At 36.6% G+C, this 14,384-nt stretch overlaps 1 protein-coding gene across 1 annotated transcript in view; it reads right to left on the bottom strand.

Moving 5' to 3' along the window:
• Positions 1–254: 254 nt before the first annotated feature.
• Positions 255–14,384, bottom strand: part of LOC139977300 (uncharacterized) — a 31,206-nt gene continuing 17,076 nt past the window's right edge. The window contains exons 2-6 of the mRNA XM_071986586.1: positions 2,032–2,056; positions 1,775–1,839; positions 1,309–1,339; positions 783–859; positions 255–433 (exon numbers count right to left, since the gene is read on the bottom strand). Coding sequence (XP_071842687.1) covers positions 255–433; positions 783–859; positions 1,309–1,339; positions 1,775–1,839; positions 2,032–2,056 — 377 coding nt within the window. The remainder of the gene's footprint in view (positions 434–782; positions 860–1,308; positions 1,340–1,774; positions 1,840–2,031; positions 2,057–14,384) is intronic.

The following is a 14,384-nucleotide window of genomic DNA, read 5'->3' as shown; positions in this document are numbered from 1 at the left end:
AACCCTCCCAATGAATTTCGTTCTTTCTAAATAGTTTTTCTGAAAACAGAACCAAAAAAGTCACAAATTAATATATACTTCAGATTGTTACACAAATCGATTGATCCCCTCTCATCTTCAAATGATGTGTAAAAGGGACACCATTGCCAACAATTCACCGTTCTGACACAAAATCGATACAGACGTAGTATTATATAATAACTGACCGTGGCTTTGAAACTCAATAATTACAAAAATTGCATATCATAATGTCACTAGCCTGTTAGAGTTGTTACTACAACGACACACTTATCGGTCTCATTAGAAAGATGAATAGATCCCATCCATCTTTTGTAGATTTTTCCCATCTTGATATTCATGGTGATGGAAATATCATCATCATTCAAAATCCGGTGATCTTCTCCTGAAATTACATCTGCTGTAGAATAATAATCTGCCAAAGAGAAAGAGATTGTAAACTGAGAAAAATGCAAATAACATAACAAATAGTACAAATAACCTATTCGAGTTTGTCTCTTGTATTTACTCAGTATTTATGAATAAACAGTGGCTCTATATGATCCTCAGTAACAATTTATTCTTGGTGGACTGTATAACACAATGGCATAAGTATCACACAGTCGTATCCATTTTCTTCTATAGCTATTGGGGAAATCATTCTCATTGGCAAATCTTATCTGCATCTCCTTTTAGTGCTGCCAGTCTGTAATAAATAATATGAATTTGTCTCACGTCTTAATTGATTCATTTACATTACTTATCGTTGTATTGAGTAAACTTAGTAGGTTCACTTCCTCCAGAATTGTGGGAGTTTTGTGAGTTTTCCTCGTCAACAGGTATCTTTGGTAATTCTTTCCTGCTTTAGAAATCAGTAACGATAACCAGTGAAGTTAAACGAATACTCTTCCCGTATCACAATAACATATGTCATGACCTATTAATATATCAATGCAAATTATCTGTAATTATTGTAACTATAATAAACTTTAATATTTAGTTTGTACATTAGTTTAAAGCTTGTGTAAATGTAAATTGGCATGACGTTTCGATCCTAGCAGGATCCTAGCAGGATCTTCTTCAAAAGCTAAATGACAAGTAACAGTAACAGAGGGGACAAAAACACGCACAGAAAACAGACAGGTTAATGAGCATGGTGAACACAAAGAGATAGATGTAAGGGGATTAGTAGACAAGGGATGGAGAGCAGAAAAAAAATTGCGGTTTAAAGCTGGGACGTTTAAAGCTTGGCGACTTAAACCTTGGCGGTTCCGTTATAAAGTTGTAAAGATCATTAATAAAATAGCTTACCTCCCTTCTGTCAGTCTCTCATTTCGATGAACTATAACATAATAAAGTCGATGTTTTATCTCAAACAACTGCATTGGTTTCTTTTATATATGTATTTCAATTTTTGTCATGGTGATTAAATATTTGATACATGATATTGAAACAATATGTTAATCAACATAAGACATCCAGAACAAATTATCAATTTGTTAAATATGTACGAAGGAATGCATATTTTTTTTACTTTGAATTGCACCAGTATTTATTGTTTGAATTGTTGCATTTGAACGAAATTGCAGCCACATGTACAATTTACCAAATGCAAGTTGTCATGTTATTCGATGAAACATGTATCTAAAGTAATACCATATATGTGTCCTATTTGTTGGATATGGAATCGTGCTTCAAATAAAAATCAACGTTCATAAGATTCTCAATATCCCTTCATCGAATTCAGAAACTGACATGACATGAAACTATATCATACTTGATTGATCGGTATCTAAGGCGTCTTTATCGAGTACGTTCATTTGATGAATTGAGTTGATATTTCTGAACCAAACGGAAAATAATGAATTAAAAGCATAGTATAACTTTTGGATTGTTTCATCAACGTTAATGGTAATTTGACTGCGTGTCACAGCAAGCTTAACAAATATAATACAGTATTTCGAGAGTAAACTATAACAGTGAAAGGGGGAGGGGGTGAACAATTTGCAATATTATGTTTTTATTAATTCTCACCCTTGGCGGTTTCTTGTTACTGAAACTGTAAACGGACATAGAATGAATGTATGTTTGGGTTAATCCGTTCACAATGAGGGTAAGTAACGCAGACGTTGATTACTATTCCTTTTTTGTGAACATAATTATTATTCAAATTAACAAAACCTACTTGTGTTAAGGACCCCTATGCTAGTAATTTCAAATCATTGAGAGGCCAAGTGAATTTAATATAATATAACTATTGAAAAAGTGTATAGTTTATGGGTAATCAATAAACCCTGATTTAACATAAGATTACCTTTACTGTCATTTGTTAAAAGTATGGATGAGATTTTTTACCACAAATAACAAATCACCTCACATTGACTAATTCATGGCGACCCCTGGATATTGCTTCCACGCCTGGTTTCAATAATGTTTGTGTATCGTATTTGACCCAATACGAAATTATTTGGCATCGTAAGTCTATATATATATATATAATACAAATTGCTTTAATATTTCTGTTCCTTAACTTTAAATATCAAAGGTATGTACAACACTTTATCATACATCTTAATTTCCTGACTGTGATGCACACACAGACCAACAGGCAACTGGAAATCAACACGAATACACCAGCCACTATCATCCATGTGTTTTCTAATTGCCGTGGTTGTCGCCCTTCTGATTTTTGTGTTGTATGTAGAGTCTCTGTGGACAACGAAAGAAAGCATTCCTGAAAATAACCATGGGAGATACAAGTGCCCGTTTCTTCAATGGATTTAAATTGTGTGCCATATTGGCTCTGCGTCTGAATGCACTAGCTGTCGTCTGCCATGCCGTAATGTAGATATCATGAACTTATGTTTAAATACCGAGTTTGCTTACCTCATTCTTATTGTTCACGTAAAAAAGGAAAAAAAATGAATATTCACCTTCTGTCACCAATTAAGGGTAAAAATACATAACTATGAAATCACTTGTCTAAAATATATTCATTCATAGTTAGAACTGGATCAAGAACTTCCGTATAATTATTTACATTACATATATTGAGTCATATTGTTAAGTTTACTTTCTTGTTAAGCTTGTAATTTTATGAATATTTTTACAAACTTGAAAGGAAATAAACAATTCTGTTTACCAGTTGTCGCAGGCACTGTATCTGTGATCTGGTAATCTGGCAAGAGAAATAATATAGCTTTTTTAATTACTTGGGTCTACATTTTGAATTTTCACCACTTGATTAGTCAGACTAGTGATATATACTTGCTTGAAATCTTTTTAGGAAATTGTAAACGACCTTGAAATTTGTAAGAAGCAAATGATAAGAACCACGTTGTAGTTTCGCTACATATGATAACAAATATCATATTTTGTGGATGATTTCTATCTGTCACACGTGTGATGGACTTTTTGATATTCCTTGTATCAATATCAGTAAAATATTAATCTTTTCATTAGAATATTATAAGAAGTTATATACATTATACAAAAAACAGGTTATTGATACCGACGGCAACACCTGTTGAAGACTTACACCTTCGATTTGTTTCTTCGTAAATCTATTCTCGGGACCGAACATCGTTGTGATGGCAAAAAGCGAAATAACAACATAGGCCTAATATTTAAATTGACGTAATTGTCTGGTATTAATTTGAGAGTTTTCTTCCATTACTGCATGATTGATCTCTCTTGCTACCGGTTACCATGTAACCCGGTACCACCTGTCACATAGTCGAGCCCTCGGCGACTGAACAGAGCCCCCCCCCCTCCCCCTGGAACACTAGTTCCAGAGTGTGCAGGAGGTTCTGGACCTACTGTCAGAAGTAAGACCAAGATCTGACTAAGACCTCCTTTAGATCGGGCAGGAGTCCAAGGAGTTCATCCAGCCTCTACTGGGAAGTCAGTAGCCGCGTGCCCAGTTTCATTATTCTACCAGGCTATATACTCTGTTGAGTAAACTTAAACCTTCATGATAGTCGACTCCCCGTTACGGCCCCGAGTCCCGGTGGCTACTCGCTGCCAACAGAGTAGCAGGGTGCGAAGAATCTGCCGGATGTTTGGTTGCCATCTCCACAGGTAAAAAAAAGACACCGCAGCTAAGAAAAAGGAGAATGAACCAATCAGCGTAAGTAGCCGAACTCTGACAAGGACCAGCGTAAGTAACCGGAAATCAACCAAACGCCAATTTGTGACTAATAAACGCCAATCTGTGACAAATAAACCAACTGTGACTAAAACTACTGTTGAGGAACCTGGAAAAGGGAGCTCCAGTAATCTAAATATTGCGACATGTAGTGTCAGAACACTGAGAAAGGAAGGTAATTGGGAAATTCTCTTGGAAGAAGCCAGAAGTTTCAACCTAGACATCCTTGGACTAAGTGAAACCCACCTGACTGAATCTGATTCCATGATTAGCAAAGAGGAGTTTACCGCCTTACTCGGTTGTAGGAAAGACGGAATTGGGAGCGAAGGTGTGGGACTCGTGATATTACAATCACTACTAAGTTGTCTTGTTAGCTTTGAGTCAGTGTCACCAAGGATTATCACAGCCAAGTTTAGACCCAAGGAAGGGATATTTAACATCATCCAAGTATATGCCCCGACCTCGACGCATAGTGAAACAGAAAGTGATCAATTCTATAATGTGCTGCAGCGCCACCTTCAGAAAGTCAATAGGAGGGAGCGCCTCATCCTCATGGGTGACTTCAATGCAAAAATAGGCACAGACCAGAACAACTGGAGCCCTGCAATGGGTAGATTTGGCTTGGGGAAAATCAATGAGCGTGGAGAAAAGCTGTTAGAATTCTGTATGCTCAACAAGCTAACAGTGTGCAACACACATTTCCAGCACAAAGATGGTAGGAAAGTAACATGGACCTCCCCTTGTGGAAAGTACAAGAATATGATTGACTTCATTATTACCCAGCAAGAAAACCTGACTACATTCAAGAACTGCCGGTCCTACTGCTCAGAAGATGTGGGGTCAGACCATAATCTCGTCCTGGCAACAGTACTATTAGCACCGGTTAAGGTCAAGCGTCTTAAAACAACTCCAAAAAGCTATGATGTTAGCAAACTTCACAATCCACTGATTGCGGAGGGGTTCAGAGCAAAAATAGGAGGTGACTTTGAACCTCTATTACATCTAGAGGACACAGATGTTGAAACCTTGTGGGAAAAGTTCAAAAACACCACAAACAAATTCACGGAAGAGTAGGCTTCCAGCGGAAGAAACTGGTGAAAGGCCTGCCAGAAGAAATCAGAAAAATGTGCCATCTCCGCAGGAAAGCTAGAGTTGAGGTGCTCAACAACCCTACAGCAGCCAATTAGAACAACTACAAGACGTTTAACAAAAAGGTGAAATATGAGGTAAAACATTGAAAAAGGAAACTCATAGAAAATGATGTTTCTGAAATGGAACAAGCCTATAGTATGAACAACAGCCATGACCTCTTCAAAAAAGTGAGGAAGCTAGCTTGGGAGAAAACAACAACCAAGGCTGCAGCCAAAGACAATCAAGGCATTGTAAGGACAGCTCCAGACGAAGTGATGAAGTGCTGGGAAGACCATTTCAACAAACATCTAAACACATAATTCCCCAGAGATGATGACATCCTTAAAAACCATCCCGGAGCCTGTCCATCCCAGGAAAAGTCTTCTCCAGGATGCTGCTTACTAGAATCCAAGATACTGTAGAAAACCACCTCAGTGAGGAGCAGTGCGGATTCAGAGCCTCCAGAGGAACAACAGATGCCATCTTCACAGTCCGCCAGATCTTCGAAAAAGCCAAAGAGAGGAAAATACTGCTTCACTGGAACTTTGTGGACTTCAAAGCAGCCGTCGACACAATTTGGAGGGAGGCTCCCTGGAAATGCCTGCGCTCAATTGGAGTAGATCCAAAGCTAGAAGACCTCATGGCAAGGATGTATGAGAAAACAAAGTGTTCTGTTGATGGTGAATAGAAAGATCACTGAGTGGTTTGAGGTTCAAGTTGGTGTCAGACAAGGCTGCCTACTATCTTCCTGTCTCTTCAACATCTACCTGGAGTTTGTCATGAAAGAAATCTTGACTCAGGTCTGAAGATGGGCAACATGTGTATAAACAACATCCGTTATGCCGATGACACCACTCTCATAGAAATGGACATTGACAGCCTACAGGAGGCCACCAACAAACTTCAAGAAGCATGCACAAGACGGGGAATGAAAATCAACCCAACAAAGTGTAAAATAATGTCTGAAGACACCAAAGATGTTCTCCTTAACCAAGTAACTGTTGAGAAAGTTGACAACTTTGTCTTCCTGGGCAGCAATGTCCCCTCAATGGAAGAAGACGTCAAACGCCGCATAAGGTTGGCTTCCTGGTCTTTTGGAAGACTGAAAAATACCATCTGGTCAAAATACCATGAGATCACCAGATCCCTGAAAGTAAGGATTTACCAGGCCCTCATTCTGCCAATAGCAACATACAGTTCTGAATCCTGGGCACTCCGTGAAAAAGATCGTCATCGTCTTGATGTCTTTGAAATGAGATGTCTCAGAGCAATACTGGGTGTCTCCATCCTAGATAAAGTGAGGAACGACACCATCAGACAAAGGCTGAATGTCACAACTACCATCAATGCTGCAATCTGCAAGAGACGCCTGAAATGGGCCGGCCATGTATTTAGGATGCCGGAGCATCGGCTTCCATACCAAGCATTCAAGAATGACTTCAGCAAGCCAAGATTGGAGAAGGATTACTCGCCAGAGGGCAAAGGGACACAGCGTCCTACGCAACTAAGTCAGTTAAGTAAGTCACTGCATGATTAACGTCAACCGCAAACTGCTTTAACTGAGACTTTAAATGCATTGAAATTTTCGTCCAAACCTGTTTACCCCCGAATGACAATTGGGCAGTGGGGGAAAATAGAGGGAGGACATTTTACAGGACTCCTGCTCCCCCCCCCCCCGGCTAGCTACGCTAAGGCCTGCAAAATAAGAACACTCACCCACCCAGCACATATTGTCGTTCGATATATACGTGGCTATGGCCTCTATGGAATACAGCAAAATACATTTTAGCCAATTTCGTTCATTTCTATCAAAAGAGCAACATATGCACATCTGTTATGATTGTGACGATTGCTGTATAGGCAAACATTTCGTTTGCCATCTTTTATTCAAACTTTCAATGTACAATTCTGTTTTTACATTTTCGTAAATAAACTATAGCTATTTCTTAAATAGCGACCATAATTGTGAAAACTAAAGTGATCGATTAACCAAGTATATTAGAGTAATACCAATTTCGAAATATATAATAAACATTCCCACGCAGCAGATAATCAAGGTATAACTGTATCAGGACAAATAAATAGTGACTCCGAAAACCTAAACATCAAAACGAGAAGTACAACTAGAAAATGGGAGAGCGAGTTTCACACTTATGAAGATATTTCTCCACCTGTAGTAAGAATTTAAAGTTATTGAAGAATGCATTTGTATTTGGAATACCACTGTTCATTTTTTCCTGATAAATATAATACTTCATATGAAAGATAAGGAAATTCATAGGGTGTTTTACTTGAAAACGGTAACCAAAACATATATCTTGCTTAGAGAAAACAAATTGTCTATTAAATATTTTCTGCTCATTATTTAAAATAAAGTTGGAGGTTATATTACACTCCCAAAATAAATGAACTAACGTTTCATCTCTCTCACCAGAGAACGTACACCGTGGATTATCCTCCTTATTCATTAAAAAAAAAAAATAATTAGTACCTAAAATACGATGTATAAGCGAAACTGAAAGTATTGAATCTTATTATCTCTAAGTGACTGGAAAGGAATATGAAAAATATATATCTCCCTTGGAGCTCACATATATTGAAGTGCAAATTTCCAATTAGAGATTGACTTTGGTGGTGTTACGAATCTCTGGATAAGCTGATTATATATATATTGTGAAAGGAATGACATGCTATGAATAGAATCTAGTAAAGACACCCCATTGTTATCACCCTGGGTAAATAACTCTTTCCAATGACTGGGAATTGCGTGGATAATACCGCAATACGTTGTAAGAGGACAATTAAAGTTATACTTTCTTGTCAACGACGAGTGTGATAAGAAATAATAGTTGTCATCTAATAAATCTTTTAAATATTTAATCCCCTTGTCCTGCCAGGTTTTTTTTAAAAAACAACTTTATGATCAACTTTAATATAATGATTATTCCAAATGATGTGTTCCTTGAAATTACAACTTGGGTTCTGAAATGCAAAACGGGACCAGCCATGGATAACGTCATTTAAAATCTTATTAGTCTTAATATCTCCATACGAATAAATACAAACAAATAAACGATGTTTGCCAAAATTCATATAAAAATAAAAGTTGAAGTATAATTTCTATAATGCGACACTTTTGTCATGATATTGCCTAACCAAAGTACATTTTAAATCATCAATGAAGCTGTTAAGATGAACTGTTTTTAACCCACAACTGGAAAAGGGATTTATTAAAGTAGTTTGCCTAATTTTATCAGGTTTTCCATAAACTTATAAATAATCGACTAAATCAACTTCGTGAAGTATTCAGGCGGGTTCGGAAGATTCTGAAAAAAAGATAGACAAACTGAGAGATTACAATGACTTAACTAGGACAATTTTACCAATAGGAGTGAGGTCTCGACATGACCACATATTAAGAATATTTTTGAGGCGAGAAAGCTTGGGGAGAAAATTCAGCCGAAACAGACTATCTCTGTCATTACTAACCACAATACCCAGTGATTGGGCCATTGGTCCACTTAAGATCATAATTATCTATAAAATGAGGCTTCCTAGTAATCAAATGGCCAAGTGGATAAAAATTGGTCTTATCATAGTTTACTTTAAGGCCAGATGCCCACTCAAAATCCCTAAATATATGAACAATTTCACTCAGAGTAGTGTGGGAACCATCAAGAAATATTGTAGTATCATCTGCATATTGCATAATCTGAAACTCTTCATTAAGAATTCAAATACCACGGATAAGTGGATTGGAATTAATATAAATAGCTAAAATTTCAGCGCAGATAATAAAGATATAAGGACTTAATGGGCATCCCTGTCTCACTCCTCTATAAATAGAAAATGACTTAGATGAATAACCGTTGTTAGTGACTGATGCCGTAAGGTTGCAATAAATAGTACGGACCCAATGACATATGTATAGGCAAACTTACTGTAAATGTAGAACCGCGGTATTCATTCATTGTACACCGTGGAAATGCTATAGTATCTATTAATAGGTATAACAACTGACATATATGTAGTTCTATTGAGTTGGAATTCCCCATGACGTGTCTGGAATTAACCAATGCTACAAATAACGAGCGTGAAGCCCTATGATTCAACACGTTTAACATTAGTACATAGCCTACTATAACAAAAAAGAGTTACAGTTAATCGAGTCCAGTTTCAATTCGGTTTAATCAATTAAAAATAACCAAAGTTAAAAAGAATACCAAACTCAGTTGTGGACAATACGGTGAGGCCATATGTGAGTATAATAAAGTCTACGCTATGATCTTCTTCCTTCTGATTTATTGATTCGATATTCTGAACGGTCTTAGTAACGGACATCTTTGTTTATGACAGAAGACTTTGTACGTTAGCTAACATATCTCCGAATTGTTAATGACCTAATGTTAAAGCAAAACACCGACAAAGTTCATTTTTAAACATCAGTTTTTAATATATTGTGGATGGAATGTAGCATTTACTAATGTGTCCTTCCAGTAATTGAGTGAACTTAGTTGTTTTAAGGTATAAGTTCATATGTTTATCTTGTAACTGGCCAAATCATATCTTTCTGTGATATAATTTGGACAATTTTACTTGATGTAATTGATGTTTTGATAGTAAACATGTTGTTGTTTACCTTTCAAAGGAAAGTGGACAAATCGGTCATATAAATAAACCAACGCGCAACATGTTGGTCAATTAGACAGTCTGACTCAATATTGCCCACATAGCCACCATTTTGTTTACATTTTGAGGGAGAAAAGTATTTCCTTTTCAGCATTTTCTCTGATTTTTATATGATAATTGTTTACTGCAACTAGTTTTATACACTTCATTATGCAAAATGTCAACTTTTTTGGCTTATTTATCCTGGTTTTGGCTCAAGTTTAAGATTAATTACTTCTGCCTTAAAATTCCAACTTAAGTGTACGTAGTACATTTTGTTCGCAGTTCACATCTGTTCAGAGGTCTATGTAAATAACACGGCCTTTGTATAGTATTGTGAACTCTCTCAACATTGACCCAGGGTTACGAAATACCATATAAACGTTGTATACTGTAGCGCCCCAAACGGGGTTATAACTTGCCGAGCGGCCGTGGGTTCGATAGGGCCGCTGTCGGCCACCCTATGTCAGGATGAATGTGGGGCAACTACAAGTTGAGACACACTGAACCAATAAACACACGAACAAATAAATTGCTTTTTAAGCTTCTAATACATTTAATACAAAAAAACCTTTGCCTTCTCCACTTGGGCAGGTGTCTATAAAAACCAAATTAAATAATACAGGAGGTCAACGCAGTGACCTCCAAAAATAAGGTAGTAAGGTGATAAATTAGGACCAATATTCAGTTAATAACATACAAATCCACATAAATTCCAGCTTATAATTTACATAAATGATAACGATACGTACCTGTGAAGTCCGTGGCCAAACGTATAATTTCGAGTCCTAAATCTACAATACGTAGGCGTTGCCTCGGGGAAAATTCAACCCGAATTAAGGTCACCCCCGCGCCACAAATATAAGAATTACCCCGCAGGGTGCGGCGATAATATCGACCGTGCTCCCAACCTTTTAGTAAATTTAGGTGTAATAATTTAAAGGGATTCTGACAAACGGGGAAATACGCCTACAATATTATAAGAAATAGGACTCGGACTTGCCTAAACTATAAAAGAACATTTAACTTACTTAACGAACTGACCAACGGACCTCACTAGGCAGCAGCAAACACCAAAAAATGGAACACACTCTTAGAACCCAAAATGGCAAGTGCCCTAACTTAACACAAAAACTGAAACGAAACATTGGAACTTCGCGTGGCTCGAACATTCCACATAGCTACGGAGGGACCAGACTTTTGTCACGAGAGCTGGACAGCTGAAAGGGAGACGGAAACAAAAGGTATAAATTAGCATATGAAACTACAACAATTCACTTTACATATAAAAAGATATTAGATAAAACAGACCCCCAGAGAACAATAAAACAATACACACAAACAGGACAACTACTCCAGCAGTAATGCCACCTATGTACGGAGGCGTTTACGTGACGCTCCCCTGGGCGTCACAATACCTCATATATAGTTGGTGTAGTTGACGTATCTGCATGTGAACGCGAAATGTAGAAATGTTATGTATATTATTGTTAACGTTCATAGCCTGCGGCTGGGTAGTGTCACACTTTGAGCATTGTAATATTAGTTCACGTGATATATAATAAAACAAAGAATCGTTCTAGGTTGAAACATCATTCAAATGCCATGCCCACATGAATTATGTGATGACCTTGTACCTTTGCTGTGTTCTGACTCAAGAATTAATGACAGTAGGCGTAGGATACATATGATATAACTTGGTGTTATTCTAGGGTAAGTGGTGCAGATGCATGTAGGTGAGCACATGAAGCCGTAAAGTAATTCTTCAACACAAATGCTGACCAGTAAATGAAGTAATAGAGATGCTTCTTAGAGTATCTTTCATTTCAAAAGATTTCACTCTGAATTCAGCTCCGAAATATCATTGCCCTGTAACAATTACAAACATGTCTGGCCGAAGCATGTTTTTTTCTTTTTACTGGCATGTTTCATATTGACTGAACTTCCAATGGAATGAAGGTATCGCAGGTACAATGTATTGGACAGTAGAGTAAACATTCATTTTCAAATTGGAAACCAATATCGATGGCGAGCTTGTTCTTTATCTAAAGCAATATTTTACCTAGACGTTGCAGCTACCAAATTATCTAAATAAAAGTTAAAATATGTATCGGTTTATCCTCTCTGTGCTAATAAGAATAGTGATATAAGTAATCTTTGTTATGTAGCTCATTAACGATTACGTCAGATTGACCAATACACTCTGCCATGATGCAGCTTTACAGCACTAGCTAACCCGTAACGGAACGATATGGTTGTTAGTGTTAGCAACGGTTTGGCAGAACTACTTAGCGTCGAATGGCGCGATGACAACGATAATCCTCGGAGAGGACGGGTTTTTATAGGGTAAAACGAGCCAGAAAATGTTAATATTCGATAAATAATACTCGACACTACATGTTGTCGTTGATAGTTCGTATCCAGTAGAAAGATGTAATTACTTACAGCAAGTAATAAAGATATAAAGATGTGACAATTTTGGAGCGTAATTTCCGTAACAACCATGACATGTTGTGAAAGTATTGAAGCATATTCGTGGTCACTGCTTTCATAACACACGTTGTAGGCATTTTCTTCGGTAGTTGGTGAATCAGCCCCATTAGGTTGTGTCCAGTATTGACTTTGAAAAGATTATCAACAGAAGAATATGATAACGTATGATGAGGTATAATATATGAATATTGTGTTCGTTGAAGATTGTAACTACCTGTAAATTAATGGACCTTTTAAGTATGTGACGAAAATCATGTCGATGAATTGAAATACAATTCAATACATTAAATTACTAATTTGTCATAAGTGCATGTAATTTTTAACATAGAAGTAAACATAGCAGTTGAATATTGTAACGTAAGCAACGTTAGGAACCGAAAGCATGGTAGTGATAATAGCTGCACGGAAAAACGGACCACACATAAATCTCAATCAAGGAAAATGAACACTGATATGGTATGTATTGATGACAGTTTGGGCTTTTAACATTTAAACTTTTTATTAATTGTATATTGTATATGGGGTGCCTTTTTGATCTATAACACTAATAATAAATAAGATGATCAATTCAGATATCTCACATTTGCAGGGAACCATAAAGCAAATCTAAAATTTAATGGGTACAATTTTGAAAATTTACACAAACATCTTAACACGCATTTGATATTCGTAGAAATCACTTCATAGCACACCAATGATGGAAACTGTTTACTGTTTGTAAAAATAATTTCCTTACTTTATTTACCTCTTAAAAGTTTTACTTAACATTACTTGCACTAACTGTTCTACATGGAGAAATAGTGTTTAGTAGGGTACTCTAACAAACTCTACATACGACTGAAAAACAACAAAAATATATTTGTGCTTCTTTGCATCTTCACCTATTTGGGAAATTGGAATGTTAATTTCGTACTGAGTAAATAGGCAAAGCCTTAAAAACAAATAAAGTTGTATATGATGATATATAGAAGATTAAGTAGCGTCATTTCAACATTTCAGACATTTAATTTGACCCTAAATAATCCTTGAACTTTAACCAAGCAAATATAGTTTAAGCAAATATATCAGCTTAGGGTATTATGAAGGTGTTCATAAATGAAAACTTTCAAACCACCAACATGTTTGGAAAGAACAAGTGCTTGAATAATTGAGAATGTTACCATTGTAACTATACGTGAAATAAACATATTTAAGGTAGAGAAAGAGGGAGAGGATGCAGGTTACTGTTTCTACTAGAAATAACACCATCGCTCTATTTATCTTTAAATCCGAACAGCTCACATAGCAATGATGCAACTATTTATTTTGAAAGGCAGGATGTTATTCACTTCTGCTAGTTAGATCTTCCTTTCTCATATAAAAAGACGAAGGTTATTTCATGATAAAATAGGCTCAGATAAAAGTATGGTGCATTAATAACAAAAGAGAAACAGTGTAGCTTTTCCAACATCACTTTGATCTTCCTCTCCTGAGAAACGATACTTTCCTCCCCTAAAAAAACAACACGATATTTTCCTCTCTTAAGAATTTATAGTTTCTATCCCATGAGTTAGGGCAGTAAAATAATGTTATTAGGGTAGGAAACTAGGCCTCACGTTATTCAGGATGGAAACTAACGGGTCCGGAAATTAACGGGAACCCCTATTACCTAACCCATGTCATTCAAATTGCTTATCGTGAAGCTACAATCCAATTTGTGGCAAAGTAGCACAAAATATTAACCCGTCATACAGTAATAATGTTAGGCGTACTGTAGTACACTGCGCAGTACAGGCAACCAAAAACCTTCCTAGCGGTATACAATTTAGTTACCACACGCATAGCGTTTTAGAGCACTTTTGTGGATTTTACGCTTTACAAAATAAATTATTATTATTATTTTTATGTTATTAACAAAACTGTATAACGCTAGGCCTCGGTACGCCTGTGAGCATTGCTTTTCACATCA

Source organism: Apostichopus japonicus, chromosome 12 (assembly GCF_037975245.1).
Source record: "Apostichopus japonicus isolate 1M-3 chromosome 12, ASM3797524v1, whole genome shotgun sequence".
NCBI lineage: Eukaryota > Metazoa > Echinodermata > Holothuroidea > Aspidochirotida > Stichopodidae > Apostichopus > Apostichopus japonicus.
The sequence above is the reverse complement of the archived record's forward strand: the minus strand, read 5'-3'. Positions and strand labels throughout refer to the sequence as shown.